Source organism: Pleurodeles waltl, chromosome 4_2 (assembly GCF_031143425.1).
Source record: "Pleurodeles waltl isolate 20211129_DDA chromosome 4_2, aPleWal1.hap1.20221129, whole genome shotgun sequence".
NCBI lineage: Eukaryota > Metazoa > Chordata > Amphibia > Caudata > Salamandridae > Pleurodeles > Pleurodeles waltl.
Window position 1 is genome coordinate 669,363,837 of NC_090443.1, and position 26,257 is coordinate 669,390,093.

General features: G+C 47.7%; 1 protein-coding gene across 1 annotated transcript in view; it reads left to right on the forward strand.

Annotated features, from left to right (window-relative positions):
- The window catches only part of ZZZ3 (zinc finger ZZ-type containing 3), a 388,382-nt gene that overhangs the window by 148,110 nt on the left and 214,015 nt on the right, over positions 1–26,257 (forward strand). The window contains exon 8 of the mRNA XM_069232251.1: positions 10,770–10,865. Within this exon, the coding sequence (XP_069088352.1) occupies positions 10,770–10,865 (96 nt within the window). The remainder of the gene's footprint in view (positions 1–10,769; positions 10,866–26,257) is intronic.

The following is a 26,257-nucleotide window of genomic DNA, read 5'->3' on the forward strand; positions in this document are numbered from 1 at the left end:
CAAGAGGGAGACGCAAAATAGCCCACGAAGGGGGGGAATTGGACACCTAGCAGGGTGACCATATATCAGGAGGGGGCTGTGACGTTACCTACCTGACCTGGCCACTCAGATGCTCCAAGGGGCCTCTGCCCATCTCGGATTCAATATGGCAGAATCCAGTGGCCACCTGGAGGAGCTCTGGCCATCTCCCCTAGGGTTGTGATGGACAGGAGTGGTCACTCACCTTTCCTTTGTCCAGTTTTGTGCCAGAGCAGGGACCTCTGGACCCTGGACTGATGCAAAATGGTTTATGCAAGGGCACCAAATGTGCCCTCCAAAGCATAGCGGTGGCTTAGGGAGGCATCCCCTCCCAAGCCATGTAACACCTATGTCCAAGGGAGAGGATGTTACCTCCCTCTCCCACAGGAAATCCTTTGTTCTGCCTGAGCTGGTCAAGCAGCAGGAGGGCAGAAACCTGCCTGAGGGGTGGCAGCAACGTGGGCTGTCTGAAAAACCCTAGAAGACTGCTAGGAGCAATGCTGGGGGTCCTCTAAGGAGCCCCCAGAGTGCATGGAATCATACAACCAATACTGGTAACAGTATTGTGGTATGATTCTGACATGTTTGATACCAAACATACCCAGGTTCGGAGTTAACATTATGTAGGTGTCTAGTACAGGGGTAAAATGGCTTCTCTGCACTTACGAAGTCCAGTGTAATGAAGCTGGAAGTCGTAGGGGCACGTCTGCCCATGTAGGGGTGCCCTCACCCTGCCCTCTGGGCTAGGAGGGCGTACCATAGGGGTGACTTACAGGGACCTGTAGTGAAAGGGTGCTTGAACCTTTTCACGCAGGCTGCAGTGGCAGGCCTACAGACACACTTTGCTTGGGCTCCCATGGGTGGCACAATACATGCTGCAGCCCATGGTGAACCCCTGGTGCCCCACTGCCCTGGGTGCCTAAGCACCATATACTAGGGACTTGTACGGGGGCACCAGTATCCCAGTTGTGGGGTGTACAAAGTCCTATGCAACCAAATTTAGAGGGAGTGCACAATCACTGGAGTCCTGGTTAGCAGAGTCCCAGTGAAAACAGTCAAAGCAGACTGATAGCAGGCAAAAAATGGGGATAACCATGCAAAAAAAGTTACTTCACTAAAGTTGTGCACTAGTATTTCTCCTTAAGTGCTGGATGACTTTGAGCTGTGTCACTATATAATAAAGTATAGAAACCTGACTTCCGTTCAGCTGCAAAAAAAAAAAAAAAAAAGGACTGTGAACATTCTTTTCCTTAGCACTAGTCCCTCTATACGCTACTAAAATGCAAAATAACTTATACATGACATTTGTAAATATGTGCAGTAACCCAACCTATTTCTTCACAGGGTAACCTTAGAACACAACCCTAGAACTAGCATTTCAGATAAATGTTCAAAAGTGTTTTTATTAACAACACAACTTGAGAATACTCCAGTTGTCCATTCAGTACAATCCAAAAGGACAAATTTCAGAATCCATGTAGCGAGCTCCTAGCTGTAGCAGCATTGTAGCTTGACTGCCTAGCAAAGGATGCTGTGAGCTATAAAGAGAGTTCTCCCTGATAATTGAAAGTGGCCACTGTCTTTCTGAGATGTAAGAATTTGCATCCTACTGGGAATGGAAGTTTACGGCAACACGTTTCTGAGCTGCACATCCTCTGTATCAAGGCATTTTGTGTCCAAATAGTGCAATCTTCCCATGACGACCTCCAGCCTTTCATTCGCTGAAGGGAACCCAGCGAGTGCGGATTGCTAGTACCTCATACGCCTGTGTGACTCCACTGTGTTTTTTTTTGTGTATGTTTTTTTATTTTTTTATTTTAAAAACCCAATCTGTAGTGGTTTGTGAACTATTAAATTTCATTACATCCAAGAGCCGTTATTTGCAGCACATAGAAATTGTGGATGGACTATGAAACATGAAAAAAAACATGCATTGCCAAATGCTTTGGACATTTTTTCCTGGCATTGCATATACCACAAAATGTAGTGCGAAAAACATACTGAAAAAGTTGAGGCACAAGGAATACTGGGAGTTCACATGAAACTAATGGCATGTAAATATGGGCTGAGCTCTGTACCCATCTTTACCACTTGCACTTGTCATTGAATGCTTGTCCACCAATTCCCGTGGCCGTGATGAGGATTACCTCAGTTGAAAATGGCCGTATTTATCTTAAAATTAGCACTTCTGCATTTGTTCAAAAGCTTTCTTTTTCATCTTCAAATAATTGAAAAGCCATGGTACATCTATCTAATAGAGACTTCTAGTTGCAGATCCCTTACCTTAGAATTTCCCCAGGTGTCAGTCTCGATCTGGAGATTATTTTCTTCTAGCAATATCCCTGCGTGCCATTAGTTGGCGTCGGACGACTCCACGTCTGTTGTTGGCATCGTGGTGGCCGGGTTTAATGTGGCGGGTCTACATAAGCACCACCCCAGCGTGCTGACATCAGTTCTTTTCTTTCTGCGCCAGCACATGCGCAGATCTGGAGAAGAGCTGCACTCCTTTGCCTTTTGACTGTATTTTCAACTTTTTGAATACGTTTGTTTAGACTTCCCTGGTGGGTAGTGGGTGTCCAAGAAAACCTGCTTCAAGCCCTGCGACTCCTGCCACCGCAAATTGTTGGTGACGGATCTACACTTGCTTTGTTTGTGGTGCTTGGAGCACGACCACACCCCAAAGTTGAGCTCCGACTGCCAGGCCATGAACCTGAAGGCACCAAGGGAGTGGTCATTGAAGCTGCTCGTGCAAAGTGGTGCGACGCCAAGTCAGTGGTCAAAACACCAATATCACTACATATGACCACCCAGAATTATGACCTTGCAGGCCAGGCTTAGGTTCTAAACTCCAGTGATCCTCTATTAGATTTTCCGTCTCTTACAGAGAAATCATTAACAAACTTGTTGCACAACATAAAATCAGGATCTCCACTGGACCCTGCCCCTTCTCACATTTTGGCATTAGGTTCAGACATGAGTGCCCCTTCTCTGAGTAAGGCCCTCAACAAGTCTTTAATAAAAGGCCTTATTCCGTCACATTGGAAACATGCTATCATTAAACCTTTACTTTAAAAAAAAAAATAAACTAATCTAGATACAACCCTATTGAGTAACTATAGACCAATATCTATCTTGCTTATAGCAGCTAAACTGATTGAAAAACATGTCAGTAGACATCTGTCAGGTTTTCTTGAACACAGAATCCTTCATCATAGTCAAATGGGCTTCAGACCCCAACATGGTACAGAGACTGCCCTTCTGGCAGTAGTCAAAGATGTTCAACGACGACTGGATCTAGGGGGCGCTGCCACCATCATTCTATTAGACCTAAGTGCTGCTTTTGACATCAAAGATCATATCATTCTGCTTCGTAGAATTTTCCAGGTATCAAGGGGCGTGCTTTGAAATGGGTCTCCTCCTTTTTGTGGGATAGAACCTTTCAAGTTCTTGATCATTCCTTTTTTCCCAACAGCCTTCCCCTCAGCTGTGGCATACCCCAGGGCTCCTCTCTCAGCCCTACATTGTTTAATATCTATACGCCCCTCTGGATGAGATTGTGGAACCTTACAGCTTGTCGCTCGTTTCCTATGCTGACGATACACAGCTGGTCTTCCCATTCTCAACCATCTCTAAGACCAGTCAGTCCAACCTGACACCCTGTCTTCAAGCAGTAGCTAGATGGATGGCCAGCTGTTAACTTAAGCTGAATGAAGAAAAAACAGAAGTCATGCTGGTGGATAATTATGGCACACTCAGATCCCCTTCTCTGCTCCCTGATGGGTTGGAAGGCCTGCCTCCACCAAGAGACAACATAAAGTCCTTGGGTTTTTGGCTGGACTCCCACCTGACTATGGACTATCAATCTAAAAAGCTGGCAGCCACCTGTTTTAGTCTATTAAAACTTCTTAGAAAAGTCTTTAAGATACTTCCTTTTCAAGCCAAAAGACTAATCACTCAGGCACTCATAATTTCACATCTGGACTATGGAAATATCATCTATCTGAGTTCACCTTGATATGTACTAAAAAGGCTTCAGGTGGTGCAGAACGCCACAGCACGCCTAATTATGAAGATTCCTAGACACCTATCCACAAAACCTGCTTTAGTTTCCCTTCACTGGCTGCCTGTGGAACAACGGATCAACTTCAAGGCGCTCTGCACAGAGCTCCACATAGGGCTTCCTTGCAAAGCCCATTAGCCTTTAAAGGGCTCTTAGATCCTCGACGGCATCCCTAATTAACTTTCCACGTATTAAGAAAGCAAGATGGGGAGGTCGATCTTTAATATTTAGAGCCTCAAATCTCTGGAATTTCCTTCCCTTGGAGCTCTGCCAGGATAGTCAAATTCCTTTCGTACTAATTTGAAGACCCTTCTGTTCACAGCATAAGTTGCCTCCTTGTCATTCTGCTTCCACTCTAGCACTGGGAGGCCTTCAGGTAGCCATGCGCTTTAGAAACTCCTAAACTACATACAAAATATACACTTAGTAACAGGCATGACAACCATAGAAATACATGGATCCCTATTTGGGGGGGAGGAGCAAAACCATATACTACGAAAGTGGTATGAGAAGGGAGGTGCCAAACCAAGGTAGGTATGTTAGAATCCCAGGGGCTGGGGGATTAAGAAATTACCAGAGGAAGTACCAGAAATCCCACAGGTGCCTGTGTTCAGGGTTGTTATCGAGCCGGGTTCCCCACAGGCTAACACAGGACCATCACTGTTAGAGTTTTATGGATTCAGGGCCCTTCCCAGTGGACCCAGAGGAAGTCAGTTGACACAAAGAAGGTTGGATAGTACCCCCACCCATGGATACCCAGAAGACTGGAGTACCTACACCAGGGAGCCAAGGTGCATAGGGTTAAAGTGACATTGGAAACCTTCTTTGGAGTCAATAGAAGCCTCAATTGTCTAGCTGCTGTCACGACACGTGGACCAGGTCGTGTATCCCAAGGGTGAATTCCGGACATGAAGAACCTGAAGAAGAAGGGGACAGTGTCCAGACCACTTGGAGATGTCCAGGTGGTGCAGATAGGTAATTCCCATACACTTGGAGGCGAAGTTCCTGCATGACGGTGAAGGAAGAAGTCCAGTTGCAGAGTTTGGGGATGCAGGGGATCCTTTGAGTCACCCAGGAGCTGTCCCACGTCGGTTGCTGGATTGCAGAAAGGCCAGTGGCCAGCAGGGCCATCAACAAGCCTTGGCACATGATAGTAGCTGTTGCGAGGAAGGTTGCAGGTTTTTGGGGACCAACAAGGTCCTAGTGACTCGACCCCTGGAGGGGAGTCAGGGCAGGCCTTCAGCAGGAAGGAAAACTAGCCGGAACTGGAGGAGCCCTCACGACTGACCCACTGGCAACAGGCACAGGGAGTCACATGGAGGCCTCAGCAGCACCAAAGAAACAGCAGTCCCATGTTGCAGGAGCTGCAGAGTGGAAGCTGAACTTTGAGTTGAAGAGTACTGGAGGCTGGGGCTTCTTGGAGCCTGAAGATCTCCTGGAGAAAGAGTCAACAAGCCTTGGCAAGGCAATAGTCACGATACACAGGAGTTCCATTCCAGTGGTTGCAGCAAGAGCCCACCATCTCCCAAGGTGGTCAGAAGAGAAGTGGGACACGTAGAGGACCACAGAACCACCACCTGTGTTGCAAAGCCTTTCAATGTCTGTAGGACAGGAGGATCCACCAGTCAGTCGTTGTCATATTGAGGTATCTGCGGATGCAGGGGAGTGACACCGTCACTCCAATGGAGATTCCTTCTTTCTTCTTAGATGCAAACATCCAAGAGTCCTTGTACCCTGGATGGTGCACAGCCACGGATGTTGCAGAACTCTTGCAGGAGCTGGAGAAACGAAGTTGTAGTGAGAGCCCTCCCAATGGATACAGTCTTGTTTCAGTTCCAAAAGCAGACCAGCAATGGTTCCGGAGGCATAAGATATCTTGCAGAGAGTTCCTTGTGGAGTCTTGCTTGATGAATTTGAGGGGCCCACCCTCGGAGGAGACCTTAAGTAACTCTAAAAAGGTTCTGGCCACTCTCTGTAGTGACCCACCTATCAGAGAGGGGCAGGGACGTAATCTACCTGACCTGACCTGTCAGACGCTCCCAGGTGCCTCTGCCTACCTTGTTTCCAAAATGGCAGATTCAACCGGCCACCTCCTTAGGAGAGGAGCTGGATAGATCACTCCCTTGTTCTTTGTGTGGTTTCGTGCCCAGGAGCTTGGGGGTTCCAGCACTAGTGCCAACTGGGTTATTCAAGGAGTGCACCGAATGTGCCCTTCAAAGCAGGCTGGTGGCGCTGTGAGGTCACCCCACCTCAGCCCAGAGACATCTAGCCCTAAAGGAGGTCACACATCCCTCCTACGCGAAACCCTTTGTTAGTCTCAGCAGCAGGAGGGCAGAACTGCGTCTGCAGCAGCTTGGGCTGGCAGGTAGACTCTGCAAGGCTGTGCAGGCGAACTGGGGGGGGATCCTCTAAGGAACCCCCAGAATACATGGTATCATGGGACTAGTACTGGATTCAATATAGTTGCATGATTCCAACATATTTGATACCAAACATGCCTAAGTTCAGAGAAGCCATTATGTAATTGGATCACTCATGTTGACCACTGTCCACAACATACCTTAAGATGGCTTTCCCGCACTTACAAAGCCCAGGAATTGGAGTCTGAGATTTCTAGGGGTACCTCTGCTCAGGCAGGGGTACCCTCATATTTATGAACATGCACCCTGCCCTTGGGCCTACCAGAGGGCTGACTTACAGTGTCCATGTGCAGTGACCACGATATAAGGCATTGCCATTTACTAGGTGCAAGTGCTATTTACTAGGGACTTATATTGTTGCACCAGTATGCCAATTTTTGGGTGTAAAAGTGCACCAACAACCAAATTTAGAGGAGAGAGCACAGACCCTGGGGTCCTGATTAGCATGATCCCTTTGTACTACAGTCTAAACACACAGACACCAGGCAAAAAAGTGGGGCGTAACCATGTCAGAAAGGTGCTACGTTCCTACAGAAGTCACACTTGACTCCCTCTGAGACACTTCCCTTCAGCAGAGCTGTTCTGGACACAGTGCAGTTTCGGGCCTATCCTCCCGAGCGGAGAGTCCGGGATATTCAGGCTGTGATACTGATGTTTCAGCCTTTATCCTGGATTTCAGTGAGAATGACTAAGGTAGTTGGGCCTCGTGGCCTCCTGCATCCTGCTTGTGGTTCATGCCAGATGGAATATGCAGGCTTTGCAGTGGGACCCAAAGTTCCAGTGTGCGCAGCTTCAGGGTCATGTCCCTGAAATGGTCCAGATCTCAGAGGGTACTGCATGATCTGCAGTGGTGGCTTTTGAATCGCAATTGGGTCAAGGGCTGAGCCCTCTCCCTTCCCCAACCAGATCTGACAGTAGTGACAGACGCTTCACTCCTGCAATGGGGCAGCCACATGAGCGAGGCAGAGATCAGAGGTCTCTGGTCTCTGGCGGAGTCATAGTTCCATATCAACCTTCTGGAACTCAGGACGATTCGACTGGCACTGAAAGCATTCCTTCCCTCTCTCAAAGGGAAAGTGGTGCAGGTGCTCACGGACAACACAACCACCATGTGGTACCTCAACAAGGATGGTGGAGTGGGGTCATGGACCCTTTGCCAGCCTCTGGTCATGGACCCTTTGCCAGCCTCTGGTCATGGCTGGAACAGCGGGGAATATCCCTGATGGTTCAACATCTGGCAGACTTTCTGAACGCCAGAGCAGACAAACTTGGATGTCGATGCCTGGCAGATAACAAATGGTATCTCCATCCAGAGGTGGTGCATTGTCTCTTTTGTCAATAGGGAGGGCCTTGGTTAGATCTGTTCGTCCCCGCCGAGAACACGCAATGTCAGCTGTTTTGCGCATTGGAGTTTCCAAGGCGGCACTCGCACCATGACGCTTTTCGTCTCAAGTGGAACTCAGGCCTACTTTCTGCCAATACCCCTTCTGCCCAGAGTTCTCAAGAAGATCAAGAACGACCGGGCCCAAGTCATTCTTGCAGAGGCGATCCCTCTTCTATGGCGTAGACACATTGCCTTGTTGCTGAAAGTATAAAAATAAAGTGATGATAAAGGTATTTTATTATCAGTTTATTTTTCTTCATGGTAAGGCTGGGGCAGGACAGCCACCCCCACGCCACCAGGGAGGAGGAGTGGTATGGGCACATCTAAGTGCGCATGTCAGTTTGGCCGGCCATACTGACAAGCGCACTTAGAACTCTCCACCTGGCTGTGTTGCACAGCCGGGTGGAGACCAAGCACAGGCTCCCACTCCCTCCCTGAGCTCAATTTCTGCCCGCTCAAGCCAATCCCGGCACTTCTCTCATGTACCTAGCAGCATGAGAGAAGCATCGGCATTGAGTAGGGCAGGGAGAAAGAAGAGAAGAAGAATCGAGACGAGAAGAATCGAGATGGTGTGAGTGGTGGAACACTAAGGCGGCAGGTACTTTTTTTTTTTTTTTTTTTTTTTTTAAAATGGTCTGTGCACTGCCCCCTCCTTGTAGCAGCTGCTACTGCATTCTTGTGGTCCCAGAATGGGCAATAAGAGTCTGGTATCCCGAGCTCTTGAGCATAGCCATCAATCCTCCGATCAGACTGCCCCTTCTCGTGGATCTTTTGTCTCAGCAGCAGGGGACGGTTCTCCACGTGAACCTCTCCAGTCTTTTCCTTCTTGTGTGGAGACTGAGCGGAAGAAGTTGACAGGTTTTGACCTACCGCCCAAAGTCTCTGATGTTATCTTAGGAGCCAGGCGTCCCTCCATCAAAACCGTATTTGCCTGTTGTTAGAACAAATTTGTACCATGGTGTATGGACAAGTCTGTTGACCCTCTCTCTGCCCCTCTTTCTGAGGTTCTTCTGTTCCTTATTTGGCCCAGCAGGGCTTTGCTCTGGCCAACATCAAGGGTTATTTGTCTGCCATCTCGTCTTTCCTCTGCTTGCCTGACCAACCGTCCTTGTTTAAATCTCCCATTGTGGGAAGATTTCTTTAGGGTCTTACCCATCTCATTCCTCCTTCCCCATTCAAAATGCCCCAGTGGGATCTGAACTTCGTTCTGGTTTAACTGATGTGCGCTGCCTTTCAGCAACTTCACAATTGTCCACTTTGCCTGCTTACTCTGAAAACACCCTTGCTGGTGGCTATCACCTCTGCCCGCAGAGTTAGTGAGTGGCAGGCTCTATCTATTAAGCCACATTTCCTTTCCATCCCCCAGACAAGGTGGTGCTTCGTACTAGGGGTTCTTTTCTAAAGTTGTCGCACCCTTTCATGTAAAGCAATCCATCACCTACAGGAAGAGGAGAAACTCCACCGCCTGGACCCAAAAAGAGCATTAGCGTTCTACCTCAGTCGTAGTCCAGAGTTTCTGGAGGATGATTAACTTTTTGTGGACTATGTGGGTGCGTAGAAAGGTCCGGCAGTGCAGAAAAGAACCATCTAGAGATAGGTTGTTCTCTGCATTAAAATGTGGCACGCTTTGGTTAAGAAGCAACCCCATGAGGGTTTGCATGCCCACTCTACCAGGGCAACAACTCCCACCACCGTATTAGCATGCAGAGCTCCAGTCCTGGCTATCTGCCAGGCAGCAACGTGGGCTTCCTTGCACACATTCACTAAACACTACTGTCAGGACAGTCTGGTTCACAGGGACGACTACTTTGCCGTTAGGTCCTGCAGGACTTCTAGTCTGAATGGCTCAGTGCTTCTGGCGTGGAAAGTCGTGAAAAGAAACTGATGTCAGCACGCCAGGGTGGCACTTATGTATGACCTGTGATGTCATATCTGACGACTCTAATGGCGGACTCAGAGTCGACCGGCGCCACCTAATGTTGCGCAGGGGTACTGCTCGAAGAAAATAAATCTCTGGATCCAGACTGCCGCCTGGGGAAATTCTGAAGCACCTCAATCAGGAGGTTAGTCCTGACCTCCACAGAAGGAAGCTCGAGGTCAAAAACCTCAGCAGCCCTTCTCACCACCATGGAGTATGTCCCGAACAAGACCAGGAGCGACATGGAGTCAAGTGTCGGGCCGCCATGAGCTTCAGAGACTGCTCCCTCAAAGCCTTCAGGTTCATGGCCCGACTCTCGGAGCACGACTTTGGGTAATGGTCGTGGTCACGCTCCAGACACCAAAGGCAGACGAGATATGGATCCACCACTGACATCATTGGTGACAGGAGTCACAGGGTTTAAAACATGTCTTCCGGGACATCTCTCGACGCATCCAAAACCTGACAAAAGTACTAGACAAAAGTCCAAAAAATTACTTGGGTAGCTCTCATACGGATTTGCGCATAGGCTGGCGCGGAAAGAAAAGATCTGACGTCAGCGTGCTGGGGTGGCGCCTATATACGACCACAATGCCATCATGGCGACCACAACGCCAACGACACCTGCAGATTCGACCGATGCCACCTGACGGTGCACAGGGGTACTGCTTGAAGAAAAATCTCCCAATCCAGTCTGCGCCTGGGGGGAATTCTAAGGTAAGGAATCTGCATCTATAATATGTCTCTACCAGATATATTGTTACTGAAGGTAAGTAACTTGTACATCATTACTGAAGGTAAGTAACTTGTTCTTTACAAATATTATTCCTGTATAAATGTTTTTTAAAAACATCATATGTGTTTTTCTCTGAGGCATATGTAAAGCATACTGACAGCAACCAATAGCTAGCGATGTTGAATGTGCAAAAGGTTTTGTAATTTTACATAACTGTCGCTCTTTATTTCTAGGTTGCAAGCAGGGTTCAAAAATATTTTATAAAGTTGACGAAAGCGGGAATTCCTGTACCTGGCCGAACTCCAAACTTGTATTTATATTCCAAAAAGGTAAGAAAACAGACCATTACATTTGACATAGGGTTCATTGTTAGTTGAAGGCTTATATCTTAATATCTGAGGTTCTACTGTTGGACATGTGATGAACATATGTTGCTGGTTGTTGAAATGTTAATATACTTAGGAATTGGGCATAAACTGGTCTTTGTTCAGTGAAATACATTTGTAAATGTGAAAAAGTTGTCTCTAGGTATTATTCATTCTGGAGTCTCCTGATAGTTTTGTTACGTTTTTTGTTATTTGTAAAATGTTGTGAGAACACAAATCAATAATTGAGCATGCATGATCTTCTATGACTATTCCTCCATGAAAATGAATGTTGCTACACTTTTTCTTTATATTTATTCTCTTGTAAATTATTTATAGACTAAATGTGGTGCAGGTGGTCTTTCGCTATATACACTGTATATTTTTTTTTCTTAAATGGCAAATTGAATAGTTTGCAAAGTTCAACTTGCAAGAAATTGCTAACCTCCACGCCTTCTCATCTTTGATGATCAATGCCTTTTCTACATCAATAGTTATGAGTGTCCCCAATAACTATCTCATTTTTGTTCATTGACAGTACACCTTGATTGTCCTGGATTATTGCTAGTAATATGTTCTAGAGCATACATTTTTTTTTTTTTTTTTTTTTTTACCAAACCCAGCCAGCCTCTGACTGGGCTTATACATATACTGTGTTCATGATATGCACTCAAGTCAAACCGGGAACTGACTCACATGTGACAAAAAAAAATCAGACACTGGATGACTTAGTTGCTGACGAACCTAAGATTACTTCTATGGAGAGCTTCTGGTACAGACAACATTTGCAAACGGGTCTCCCACATTGACTGGCTTACCTTACAAGTTCTCTTAATGGCTCAGTTTATGCCCCTCCCCCTTCTCCAACAGCCCTTTAATTGTTAAAACCATGATATGTTTATGCCATGGCAAAAAAGTAATCTATTATAAAAGACCATATTTGGAAATGTATTACTATGTGAGCATTCCATCATAATACTTTTAAACATTTTATGCTGGGCATTCTGTGTTTTTCAGCATGAATGTTTGATGGATTAGCACATCAGGCCCAGATTTCTTGAAAATAATTTGGAGAAGATTGTTTGAGTCTGGCACAGAGGACAAAATTGAACACTTGAGAGAATAGTGAAATGTGCCTTGCAAAACCTTTATCAAACTCCATAAAACATATGATCTGGTAGAGACTCCTAGCAGCAGCTTCCTTATCATTAAATTCGCCACAGGCTTCAGACTGGATCCTGAAGATTTCTGTGAGCAGTACCCCTGCGCGCCAGTAGGTGTTGTTGAACTGCTCCACGTCCGGCATTGTCTATGCCAGAATTGATGTTGAGAGTCGTATATAGGTGCCACTAGGCGCGGCAGTATCAGTTCTTTTATTTCCATGCAAGCCAGCACTGATTTGAAGAGAGCTACCTCTTTCCATTTTTGACTGGTCGTTTTTTAACTTTTTGGCATGCTTTTTTTTGTGAATTTTCTTGTGTCTTGAGGGATGTCTTCTAGGAAGATAGCTTTCAAGCCCTGAGGATCCAGTCATCAGGCGATGTCTGTGACTGATCCACAGCGCATGTTTTTGTGGTGTTTTGAGCACAACCATGACCTGAAATCATGCTCAGAGTGCCGGGCCATGCATCCAAAGACTTTGAGGGAGCAGGCCATAAAGCTCATGGTGTCACCACACACAACTCTGCGCAGGACGAGGTCTCTGTTGAGAGGAAGGTCTGGGGACCAGACACTGAGTCTGAAGTTGTCGTCCAATGCGAAATCCTTTGGGCAATTGGCACGAGAAAAAATAAAATAACTCAGTGCTCTTTGACTTCTCCTCATCTGATGGCTGCATGAGGGAGCACCAACGCTATGGTCCTTGTTCTGCAGAACCTGTGCCTGGGTGGTGCTGCATCTCCCCAAAACTTCCGGGAGCAGGGGCAACCCATGCCCAACTCAAGCAGTTCTATGAGGCCATGAGCCTCATTTTTGTGCAGCCCGACCCTCTTGGAGTGCCTTAGGGCTCTGGAGGGGGCCCCTTCGGGTTCTGCACTGGTAGCTCCAACCCGATGCCTAGTGCCTCCAAGAGATCCAGTCCTGGATGCCCACCAATTGTGCTTTCTAGGCCTTGGTGATGCATGGGGTGGGGGGTTGCTGGACCCTTTAAAATACCAGCGTTACAAATCTAAAATGGGCTGACGTGAGGACTTTGGTGAAGCCAGCGGACTGGACACTTCTCCTGATACTGGCATTCTTTCTCCCCCTACTGTGGCTACAGAGGAAGGAGCTTCTTATGCTATGGTAGTGAGGAGGGTGGCTGAGGTTCCTGGACCTTCAACTGCCCTCAGTGGCCGTCACGACTAATCTCTTGAAAGAGGTGCTGCAATTGGGAGATTCCACCTCTGAACCCCTGCTCCCATTTAATGATGTCCTCATTGGCAGCCTACCAGTTACTTGGTCCAAACGCAGCACAGGGGCTCCTGTGAACAGGACGGTTGCCTTCCGCCATTGCCCATAGAGCTTGGTGGTCAAAGCCTCTGTCTCCCAAGACTCATTCCATGCTGCACCTGTGGCTAGCGAATCCAAAAGGTTGGATTCATTTGGAAAGAAGATGTTTTGTTCCGCCAGCCTTGCGGTCAGTGAACACCGCATGCCTTTTGGGCCATTACTCCTGCACGCTGTAGGATATGGTTGTGCAAGTGCTTCCACGGGTCACTGAGGAGGCCCGGGCTGTACTCAGGCTGTTGCTGATGGGAGAAAGACCGCAAAGTTGAAAATATGTTGCGAACTGGATGTAACAAACATACTAGAAAGAGAAGTTTCCACAGCAGTGGCCCTAAGGCGCCATGCCAGGCTGAGAACGTCTGGCTTTTTGGAGGATATCCAGGCTTTTTTGATGGACATGCCCTTCGATGGCATCCGTCTCTTTGGAAACAGGGCAGACACGGTGCTTGAGCACTTCAAGGATTCTTGTGCTACGACCAGGTCCTCTGGCCTTGCAGCAGCCCATTCCTCCCCTCCCCCGCTTGACATTTTGCACCGTTTGTAGCTACGGAAGGTGTTGCCAACAGAGCCAATTCCGGTCCAGCCACCATGCCACACATGCTGCCCAGCCTCTGTGTGGCTGAGGGCGCGGGACCCACTGACCTCGTGGGGTAGGTGGCCAGTGGTCCCGTCAATCCACTCCCCGCCTCCCCTTTGCAGAAGCCTTCAAACTCTTAGTCTGCCTCCCCCTCACCAAGGACCAGTTGGCCTCAGGATTCGCCATCACCTGTCCCACTGGCAATCCATCACTTCAGACAGGTGGGTTTTGCAGACAGTCTGGAGGAGCTACTCCCTCCCCTCAAGACTACCCCTTCCTCCATGCCACCATCTCATGATCAGATGACAGAGGTTCATTTGTCCTTTCTCTGCGAGGAAGTTGCGGCTCTTATTCAAGGGAGCCATAGAGAGGGTTCCAGTGCCTGAAGTAGGCTGTGGTTGCTGTTCCCTCTGCTTTCTGGTCTCTATAAAGGACAAGGTTCTCTGAACACCAGAGCAGACAAACTCAGCAGAAAATGCCTAGTGGATCATGAATGACATCTCCATCCGGAGGTAGCTCAAGGTCTCTTTCAGCAGTGGGGAGAAACTTGGTTAGATCTGTTTATCCAGTATTGGATCTTTCATAAATTCTCATGCTTGAATCATCCCCGTCGTCTAAGTGGGAGTCCCACGGTATCCTAAAAAGCAATAAGTAAAAACGTTTCCATAGGCTATAATGCTAGCAAACTCAAACATATAGCCTATCCATGTCTTTTTGTTAAAAAAAACACAAAAAAAACCAAACTTGACTTCAGAACTATCAGGCGACGGCACCCTCTAGAATATTCCCCAAAGATGCTAATTTCCTCAGATGTCCTTGTAGGACCTGTGGCAAGAAGAGGCTACATGTGGATGATCCACATCAAGACTGTGTATTTTGTCTGCACCCTGTACATCAGGTAAAAGACTGCAAGATATGCTGCACCTTCTCTGCTAAGACTCTTAGAGACAGAGAAGGAAGACTGTTGATTTGGTTACAGGCTAAATCCTGTACTTCTGGCGAGGAGAGTGATCTAGGAAAGCCTCATAAAAGGTCCAGATCTGCTGACCTGGGGCAGGCTGATAAAGGCAGGAAACACAACAATACGTACCATAAAGAAGGTGCCAAGACCTTGCAAGGTTCAACTTCCTCCGAACCATCCTCTCCTCATCGCAGTAAGGAATCCCGCCACCGTTCTCTATCATCTAAACCCTCCACTTCTAGAAAGGTTTCACTCAAAGTCAAGTTGATGACGAAGGTTACCACAGCTACCGTCTGCACCGTCTCGTCGACGAGACCGCCCGCTACTATGTCTGTTTTAAAAGCTCCAATTCCTTCAGTCCTTGTCATCGGAGCCGCCGACGAAATCTGCTCCAGAAAAGACTTCGTCGTTGAGGGGTTAATTGATGAGGGCCGACGGCAAGGGCACTGTCGTTGGCACCATCGTTGCCGAGTGCACCGTCAACAACACCACCGTCTGTGAGACCGTCGGCGACAAAACCGCCGATTACACAGTCGATGAGGCCATCGTCGTCGACTCCATTCATAACATCATCATCATCGACAATACTTACCATCATTGACAATACCACTAGTTCCTGTCAGTCAAGACAGCGTGATTCACATTTCTTAGGGATCTCCTGACTTTCAAGCTACAGTGAAGATTACAACACTGTCTAGATCTACAGTTCACCCTGCAGATACATCACCTAGTAAGATAACAACCTTACTTCCTAGTCACTTGCTCCACTGGGAGGAGTCGGAGGATGAAGGGCCGTTTGGTGATGCACACAGCCCATCCCAATTGTATGTCAAATATCAGGAGGATGATGATGATGATGAGGATGAATACAAGCATTAGTATCAGTCTTATAATACACATCAAAGCCGTTATTATGAGCCATTACATCAGCCGAGAGACACTGTACAAATGCCTGCCTCCTTAATTCAAGACTTGCAATCTATGTTACAGGATTATAAGAGGAGGTTTCTAACTGCAGCTGTGACGCAGCCACCTTTACCTTCCTCTCCTGCTACACCAAGGAGTATACCTACGCCTCCAGCAACTCCCAGGCTTACACCGAAGTCACAAATAGCCACCCCTCCCAGAGAGGACGTTTCCTCTTCAGAGGATGAAAGAGGAGACATTTCAACTCCCCAACATCCTAACGATGAATTGGATGAATATTTAGCTCCTACACCATCGCCACCACCTCCTCATCCATCAGATTCTCCACCGGAGGATATAGAAGGTTTTCATAACTTAATGGACAGAGCTGCCACACTGTTTCATTTACCGACATCTGTCTCATAATCAGAATGCTTCCTCCATGACTTTAAAGAACAGGCAAGAAAGTTGGTGAGGGCAAATATAATCATAGACTCTATTTGGAGTGAAGGTATTTAAATTATGGAGAATCCAGCTACAGTCCCACAGAAGCTGGATAAAAATACAAGGCTACACAGGACTCTCCAGCATGTTTGACAGGGTACCCAAAACCAGATTCTGTATTTTCACAGGTTGCCAAAAGACGTTCCAAGAATCCGTTGACGCCTATATCTACTTCACCAGATAAGGAAGGCAGACGCCTGGACAACGTGGGCAAGAGTTTCTCGTCCATGTCAGCTATTACTGTCCGTGCAGCCAACTCTCTGGCGATTTTAGGTCGCTATGACCGTCAGATGTGGTTTGACATGAATGCCTTCATAGAGCTTATTCCGGAAAACAAACAACCTGAGGCACGTAAAATACTGCAGGAGGAAGAATGTACGTCAGAAGAGATGGACTGTGCATTAGATATAGCCTCCACGGGTTTCTGGAAGCTCGCGAGAGCAGCGGTATTGCGCCGCCAAGGATGGTTAAAAGCAACCTCTTTCAGGCCTGAGGTCCAGTCCAGGATATTCCCTATGGTGGCGAAACTCTCTTCGACAAGCATATAGATGACGCCTTACAGGCCATCAATACAGACACGGACACTGCTCGTTCCCTAGGTACCCTAAGGTACAAGAAGCAGCCCTTTCGGGGAGCCAGAGGTAGGGGGTTTCTCTTCGTTTAGTGGTTCCTACCATAGGCAGTACCAACAGCCACACTACAGACGGGCCTATCAACATTCTTATAGACCATGTATGACCACCTACATCAGACTGGGTGGAAGACGGAAACAGAACTCACAATCCCGGAATCAACCTCGTACGCAATAATCCTCTTCGGGCACCCACTACGCTTCCATGTTTCCCACAATTCCATCAAGTCAGAGAAAACATCACAAACTATCTACTGAATTTGGAAACCATAACATCGGACAAATGGGTGCTGGATATAGTGGCTCAAGATTATACGCTGGAAACTGTACAAAACCCACCACACCACCCTCCTGGGAAATTGCATCCACTTCACCTTCACTCGCTTCAGCAAGAAGCACTCCTAATGCTATCCAAGGGTGTGATAGAAGAGGTCCCTGCACCTCCGAGGGGCCTTGTGTTCTATTCCCGGTTCTTTCTTAGAAAGAAAAAGTCAGGTGAGTGGAAACCAGTACTTGACCTCAGACAATTGAACAAGTTTCTAAGGAAACAATCCTTTCGTATGATCACACTGTCGCATATCCTGCACCTTCTCAACACAAGAGATTACATGACATCGTTGGATCTCCAGGATGCCTATTTCCACATCCCTATACATGCAAGGCATTGCAAATATCTCCGCTTCACCATGGCTGGTGCCCATTACCAATTCAGAGTTCTCCCATTCGGATTAAATTCAGCGCCAAGAATCTTCACAAAATGTCTCGCTCTATAGCGGCTTCCCTTCGCAACAAGGATTGTCAAGTCTTCCCGTATTTGGACGACTGGCTGATACAGGCTCCAACGTCGCAGCTGACATCCAAAGCCACCAACGCCTGCCTAGCATTATTTCACAACCTAGTCTTAACAGTAAACTTCAAAAATCATTTATTCTTCCGACACGCAAGATATTCTTTTTGAGTGCGACACTCGACACCGTCAAGATTAAGCCTTATCTTTCAAGGGCACAGCAACAGAGGCTAGCCAACATGGCTGCCACGGTCTCAAAAAGAAAGCCCGTTTGAGTGCAAATGTTCAGGTCACTCCTAGGAATGATTTCCTCATTAATCACATTAGGCCACCTTGCAAGGTTTTAAATGAGACCATTGCAGGAGGAATTGCAACTGCAATGGACCCAATCTCAAGGATCCTTTGAGGATTTAATCAGTTTTACACCAAGGATGGTGGAGACCCTGCAGTGGAGGTCCCAAACCAGCCATATCCCTCCGGGACTGACTTTCCTAACCCCAATGACCGATTTCATTATCACAACGGACGCTTCATTGGACGGCTGGGGACATCATTTGCAAGACATGTGCATTCCGGGAAAATGGTCAAGTTCATAGAAGAGACTGCACATAAATCTGCTAGGGTTAAAGGCGATATTTTCTACGCTCAAGGCATTCCTCTCGTGGATTTCGGGATCATCTGTGTTGGTCCGTACAGACAATACAACAAGCATGTTCTACGTCAACAAGCAGGGAGGAACACAATCTCTTTCCCTTTCAAGAGAAGCACAGTCTCTCTGGGAATAGCTCACTCTTCACAAGGTTTCTCTGAGAGTGGAACCCCTTCCAAGTATCAACAACGCACTGGCAGACTCTCTCAGCAGGACGGATACAACTGCCACGAATGGGAACTCAATCAAATGGAACTGGACAGGATCTTTCAATGCTGGGGACGGCCAACCTTGGATCTATTTGCCACCGATCAGAACACCAAATGCCAATTTTACGCCAGTCGATACCCATTACCAGGGTCGTGGGGAAATGCTCTTTCGATGCGATGGTCTGGGATCTTTGCATACTCTTTGCTCTACCTCACCCTGGGGACAAAAAAAGACTTTAACCATCTTGATATTGAGAGCATTGCCACTCATGCTGTCTGCGCATTTTTTTTTATTACTGGGAGATTTTAATTATCACTTTGATATGACCCCTCTGATACAGACACATCTCAGCTTTTAGCTGATTTAGAGGCTTTGGGATTATACCAAACAATTCTGATTCCTACTCGTTTGGCTGGCCATACTTTGGAAATGATTTTTACATGTTCCAAATTTCTGCATTGTGAACTATATTTGCCTTTGACATTGACTGACCATTCTCTGATACACTTCCAGGAGGGGATAACCAAATCTGAGATTACCCTCCAGCAAAGGTGTGACGAAACAGTGGCATCGTGTTTCTCCACATTCATTTTCTGCAGTCTGACTTTTTCACAGCTAGACAGGATGTAGATCTAAATCTTATGTTGACAGATTTCCAGTCTGACTTAAACCTTGCCTTTGATAGTATTGCTTCTTTAGGAATTCAGGCAAATACTCCACATAGACCTTTTGCATCCTGGTATACAACAGAGCTCAAAGTTGAAAAATCGCTCTTTAAGAAGTTAGAACCATGTGATGGCTGTTGTCGTATGCTCCTGATGATGGTCACATTCATGAAGACCCTCTCTGTCTATCATAAGAATCTTGAGAATCTCGAAAGGGCATGCAAAGGTATAATAGTAAGAAAATTAACAGACGAGCAATTCCTGTAGAGAACTGTTTAAGACTCTTAAGTATTTTATCCATCCTCCCTCCTGCATCCAACCACTCCAGGATACTCCGGAATTATGTGATTTCCCCACTGAGTTTTTTGAGGAAAACATGAATGTAGGAAGTTGGGTCTTTATATTCTATCTCAAAGTGAGAGATAGTGTGCACAGAGTCCAAGGGTTCCCCTTAGAGGTTGATAGTGGCAAAATTAGATAATTCTAATGCTCTGTTGTGTGGTAGTGTGGTCGAGCAGTAGGCTTATCAGAGGGTAGTGTTAAGCATTTGTTGTACACACACACACACACAGGCAATAAATGAGGAACACACACTCAGACTTAACTCCAGGCCAATAGGTTTTATATAGAAAAATATATTTTCCTTTTTTTAGAACCACAAGATTCAAGATATGAGGTAAATACATAAAATGCAAGGTACGTCACACAGGTAACTATAGAACTTTGATTTAAAACGGTAGTGTACACAGTTTTAGTAAAAATGGCAATAAGCTATTTTAAAAGTAGACAGAGCAAAAATCAACAGTTTCTGGGGGAGGTAAGTTTGGTTAGGTTTCTCAGGTAAGTAAAGCACTTACACAGTCATTCTCCTCTGCATAGGCAACCCACCGTTTGGGGTTTAAGGCAACCCCAAAACCACTGCACCAGCAATACAGGGCGGTCAGGTGCAGAGGTCAAAGGAGGACCCAAAACAAATAGGTGCCTATGAAGAACAGGGGTGCTCCGGTTCCAGTCTGCTAGCAGGTAAGTACCTGCGTCCTTGGGAAGCAGACCACGGGGGTGTAGAGCACTGGGGGGGGAGACAAACAGGGACACAAAACACACCCTCAGCGGCAACGGGGCGGCTGGGTGCAGTGTGCAAAGTAGGCATCGGGTTTGCTTTAGAAAGCAATGGAGGGACCCGGGTGTCACTTAGGTGATGCAGGCAGGGCACAGGGAGGCTTCTCGGGCTAGCCACCGACTGGGCTAGGATGACTGCCACCTGCTGGTCACTCCTGCACTGGTAGGTGGTTCCTCTGGGTCCTGGGGGCTGCGGGTGCAGTGCTTGGTCCAGGCGTTTGGTTCCTTGTTATCAGACAGTCACGGTCAGGGGGAGCCTCTGGATCCTCTCTGCAGGCGTTGCTGTAGGTGTGCAGGGGGGTCGGCTCGGGGTACTCACGTCATCATAGTCACCTGGGAGTCCTCTCTGCGGTGTTGGTTCTCTGGATCTTGAGCCGGGGGCGTCAGGCGCAGAGTGTGAAGTCTCACGTTTCCGTCAGGAAAAGAGAGATCTTTAAAAGTTGCTTTAAAGTTGCAAAGTTGTAGCAGTTTTTTAACAGTGCCGCTGCTCTCTGGAGTTTCTTGGTCCTTCGGGTTCAGGGCAGTCCTCTGAGTCCTCAGAGGTCGCTGTGCAGGTTCTTTGAATCTGGAGACAGGCCGGTAGGGCTGGGGCCAACTCAGTTGTCGTCTCCATCGTCTCTGCGGGGCTTTCTGGTCAGCAGTCCTTCTTTTTTTTGTAGGTTGCAGGAATCTGATTTCCTGGGTTCAGGGTCACCCCTAAATACTAAATTTAGGGGTGTGTTTAGGTCAGGGGGGCAGTATTGTCCTTGAGGGTGGCTACACTCTACTTGTGCCTCCTCCCAGAGAGGATTGGGGGGGGGGGGCACATCCCTATTCCTATTGGGGGAAGCCTCCAAACTCAAGATGGAGAATTTCTAAAGGCAGGGGGGGTCACCTCAGCTCAGGGCACCTTAGGGACTGTCCTGCCTGGTAGATGATGACTTGTTTTTCTCATTATCTCCTTTGGGCTTGCTGCCAAAAGTGGGAGCTGTGTCCAGGGGGCGGGCATCTCCACTAGCTGGAGTGCCCTGGGGCATTGTAACACGAAGCCTGAGCCTTTGAGGTTCAATGCTAGGTGTTACAGTTCCTGCAGGGGGGAGGTGTTAAGCACCTCCAGCCAGTGCAGGCTTTGTTTCTGGCCTCAGAGAGCACAAAGACTCTCACCCCAGGGGGTCAGAAACTCGTCTCAGTGGCAGTCAGGTACAGACCAGTCAGTCCTGCACTGAAGGATTGGGTAAAATACAGGGGGCATCTTGATGCCCTCTGTGTACATTTTTTAATAAATCCAGCACTGGCATCAATGTGGGTTTATTATTCTGAGACGTTTGATACCAAACTTACCAGTATTTAGTGTAGCCATTATGGAGTAGTGGAGTTCATTTCAAACTCCCAGACCTTATACTTAATATGGCCTGTTAGACCTGACAGCCTTAGGGTGGTCACCCCTAACTTTTTGCCTGCCTCCCTCCAGTTTTTGGACACTGTTTTTGCTGGCTTTTAGACTCTGCGCACTTTACCACTGCTGACCAGTGCTAAAGTGCATATGCTCTCTCCCTTAAAACATGGTAACCTTGAATCATACCTGATTGGACTATTTAATTTACTTATAAGTCCCTAGTAATGGGCACTCTCTGTGCCTAGGGCCTGTAGATTAAATGCTACTAGTGGGCCTGCAGCACTGGTTGTGCCAACCACTTAAGTAGCCCCTTTTTCCTTGTCTCAGGCCTGCCACTGCAAGGCCTGTGTGTGCAGTTTCACTGTCACCTTGACTTGGCATTTAAAAGTACTTGCCAAGCCTAAACCTCCCCTTTCTCCACATGTAAGTCACCTCTAATGTGTGCCCTAGGTAATCCCTAGAGCAGGGTGCTGTGTGGGTGAAAGGCAGGACATGTACCTGTGTAGTTTACATGTCCTGGTAGTGTAAAACTCCTAAATTCGTTTTTGCACTACTGTGAGGCCTGCTCCCTTCATAGGCTAACATTGGGGCTGCCCTCATACAGTATTGAAGTGGTAGCTGCTGATCTGAAAGGAGTAGGAAGGTCATATTTAGTATGGCCAGAATGGTAATATAAAGTCCTGCTGACTGGTGAAGTTGGATTTAATATTACTATTCTAGAAATGCCACTTTTAGAAAGTGAGCATTTCTTTGCACTTAAATCTTTCTGTGCCTTACAATCCACGTCTGGCTGGGCTTAGTTGACAGCTCCTTGTGCATTCACTCAGACACACCCCAAACACAGGGTACTCAGCCTCACTTGCATACATCTGCATTTTGAATGGGTCTTCCTGGGCTGGGAGGGTGGAGGGCCTGCTCTCACACAAAGGACTGCCACACCCCCTACTGGGACCCTGGCAGACAGGATTGAACTGAAAGGGGACCTGGTGCACTTCTTAGCCACTCTTTGAAGTCTCCCCCACTTCAAAGGCACATTTGGGTATAAAACAGGGCCTCTGCCCTACCTCATCAGACACTTGCTGGAGAAGAAACCTGAACCAGAAACTACATCCTGCCAAGAAGAACTGCCTGGCTGCTCAAAGGACTCACCTGTCTGCTTTCTACAAAGGACTGCTGCCTTGCTGTTGGCCTGCTGCCTTGCTGAACTCTTGTCTGGCTGTGAAAGTGCTCTCCAAGGGCTTGGATAGAGCTTGCCTCCTGTTCCCTGAAGTCTCAGGACCAAAAAGACTTCTCGTTTTCACTTGGCCGCTCCGTGCGCCGAAACTTTCGACGCACAGCTTGTTCCGCAGCGAGAAAAATGCCGCACACAGACGCTGATCGACGCGACGCCTTCGGGACGACCGGAACGTCGATGCACGGCTTCGCAAGGACAACGGCGCCTGACCTCCAGAGGAGAAATCGGCGCGACGCCTGCCGTGAGATCGAAATTTCGTCGCGCAGCCCCGCAGAACAACGCGCAGCCAGAAAACAAGCAGGAAAATCCACGCACAGACCTGGGACATCTGGTAATCCCCGCGATCCACAGAAAGAGACTGTCCGCGCGCTGGAAAACGACGCACGACTTCCCCGCGTGAAAAATAACGACGCGAGTCCGTGTGTGCTGGGGAGAAATCGACGCACACACCCTTTTTCCACGTATCTCTTCTTCTGTGGCCCTCTGAGATTTTCCACTCCAAACCAGGTACTTTGTGCTTGAAAGAGACTTTGTTTGCTTTTTAAAGACTTAAGACACTTCATATCACTTTTCAGTGATATCTCTACAAATTCACATTACAACTTTATTCGTTTTGACCTACAATTATCCTGATAAATATTATATATTTTTCTAAACACTGTGTGGTGTATTTTTGTGGCGCTATATGGTGGTATTGTATGATTTATTGCACAAATACTTTACACATTGCCTTCTAAGTTAAGCCTGACTGCTCGTGCCAAGCTACCAGAGGGTGGGCACATGATAATCTTGGATTGTGTGTGACTTACCCTGACTACAATGAGGGCTTTTGCTTGGACAGGGGGTAACCTGACTGCCAACCAAAAACCCCATTTCTAACATGGCCACACTGTGCTTACAATGCCTAAGAATAGACAGACACCATAGGGGCATATTGCTCATGCAGCTATGCCCTCACCTGTGGCATAGTGCACCCTGCCTTAGGGCTGTAAGGCCTGCTAGAGGGGTGACTTACCTGTGCCACAGGCAGTTTTTTGTGTGCATGGCATCCTGAGGGGGATGCCATGTCGACTTTGCCTTTTTCTCCCCACCAACACACACAATCTGCAATGGCAGTGTGCATGTGTTAGGTGAGGGGTCCCTTAGGGTGGCACAACACATGCTGCAGCCCTTAGGGACTTTCCCTGGTCACAGGGCCCTTGGTACCACTGGTACCTTTTACAAGGGACTTATCTGTGTGCCAATTGTGGAAACAATGGTACTTATTTAGTGAAAGAACACTGGTGCTGGGTCCTGGTTAGCAGGGTCCCAGCACACTTCTCAGTAAAGTCAGCATCAATATCAGGCAAAAAGTGGGGGGTAACTACAACAGGGAGCCATTTTCGTAAACAAGTCCGTTCCCCCCCTCTCTGCCGAAGCCCACAGGCCAGGAGACTCAGCCAAAGCTGGGAGACTCTTTCTAGTCTGTCAGGCGAGGAAGAGTAGGGAAAACAGGCTGGTTTGTTGCAGGGCCTACTCTGCCTTACATCCTCCTGTTCAGGTCATTCCCTCTGGGGAACTGACCTATTTCCACAGTGATAGGACCTATTCTGATTTGCCTCTTGTCTGTGTTTTTAATGTCTTCACCCCTTCTTTCTGTTTTGGGGTTAGAGGTATTCACCTCTGCTAATCTTATCTTAGCAAGGGTCACCCCTAGCTTACCCAAAGAGGTTACCCAGAGCTGGAGTAACCCCACCATGACCAACAGGGTCAGGGGGCCTAACTTGCTGTTTCTCATGGGGTCAGACCACCATGCCAAGGATAGTGCAGTCATAAAGGCTAACACCCAACAGAGGCCACTGACAGCTGTCAGTGCCCAGAACCACACCTTTAGCTCTTCACCTACAAGGGGAGGGGCTACGTTACAGGCTTCTTTGGGTTCAGGGTGCCTGTCTGCTGTGTTGGAGTGGGGGGTTAATACTTCTTGTAGTAAACACCCTTCTTCCACTCTTCTATTATCTGAGGAGCCACCCACTCAGGCTTAACAGTTGTCTGACTAGCCAGGACTTCTTGTGGGTCAGGTTGGACTTTACCGGGGCCACTTTGGGAGTTATCCCCTACTGCAGCAGAATCTCCTGGACTTGCTAGAACCTTGGTTAAGGCTTGTCCACCTTTCCTGCACTGTATTCTTTTTTTTTCTTTTGGGGCCTACTTGCAGTTACTGCCGGGGCAGCACCTCTAGAATCCTTGGGAGAGGACTGGCACTGGACCAGTTCTCTCTTGGGCTCGGACTAACCTCTGGGTAATCACTTCCAAGGAGACAATCAAGGGGGAGGTCTGTACTGACTACCACCCTTCTCCTGTTAAAAGTCCCACCCACTTCTAGGGGCACAAAAGCCACAGGCCTATCAGTGACCTTGTCTGGACTAACTCTTGCTTTGGCAGTCTCACCTGGGATGTACTGGTTTGAGAACACTAGAGAACACAAAGGCTCTCACCCCAGGGGGTCAGAAACACGTCTCAGTGGCAAGCTGGCACAGACCAATCAGTCCTGCACTGAAGGATTGGGCAACATACAGGGGGCATCTTGATGCCCTCTGTGTGCATCTTTTAAATAAATCCAGCACTGGCATCAGTGTGAGTTTATTATTCTGAGATGTTTGATACCTAATTTCCCAGTATTCAGTTTAGCCATTATGGAGCTGTGGAGTTCGTTTTGACAAACTCCCAGACCATATACTTAATATGGCCACACTGTGCTTAGAATGCCTAAGAATAGACTTAGACACTGTAGGGGCATATTGCTGATACAGCTGTGCCCTGTCCTGTGGTATAGTGCACCCTGCCTTAGGGCTGTAAAGGCCTGCTAGAGGGGTGACTTACCTATGCCACAGGCACTATTTTGTGTGCATGCCATCCTTAGGGGGATGCCATTTCGACTTTGCCTTTTTCTCCCCACCAACACACACAATCTGCAATGGCAGTGTGCTTGTGTTAGGTGAGGGGTCCCTTTGGGTGGCACAACACATGCTGCAGCCCTTAGGGACCTTCCCTGGTCACAGGGCCCTTGGTACCACTGGTACCTTTTACAACGGACTTAGCAGTGTGCCAGGGGTGTGCCAATTGTAGAAACAATGGTACACTTTTAGTGAAAGAACACTGGTGCTGGGGCCTGGTTATCAGGTTCCCAGCACACTTCTCAGTCAAGTCAGCATCCATATCAGGCAAAAAGTGGGTTAACTGGAACCGGGAGCCATTTTCCTACAATTAAT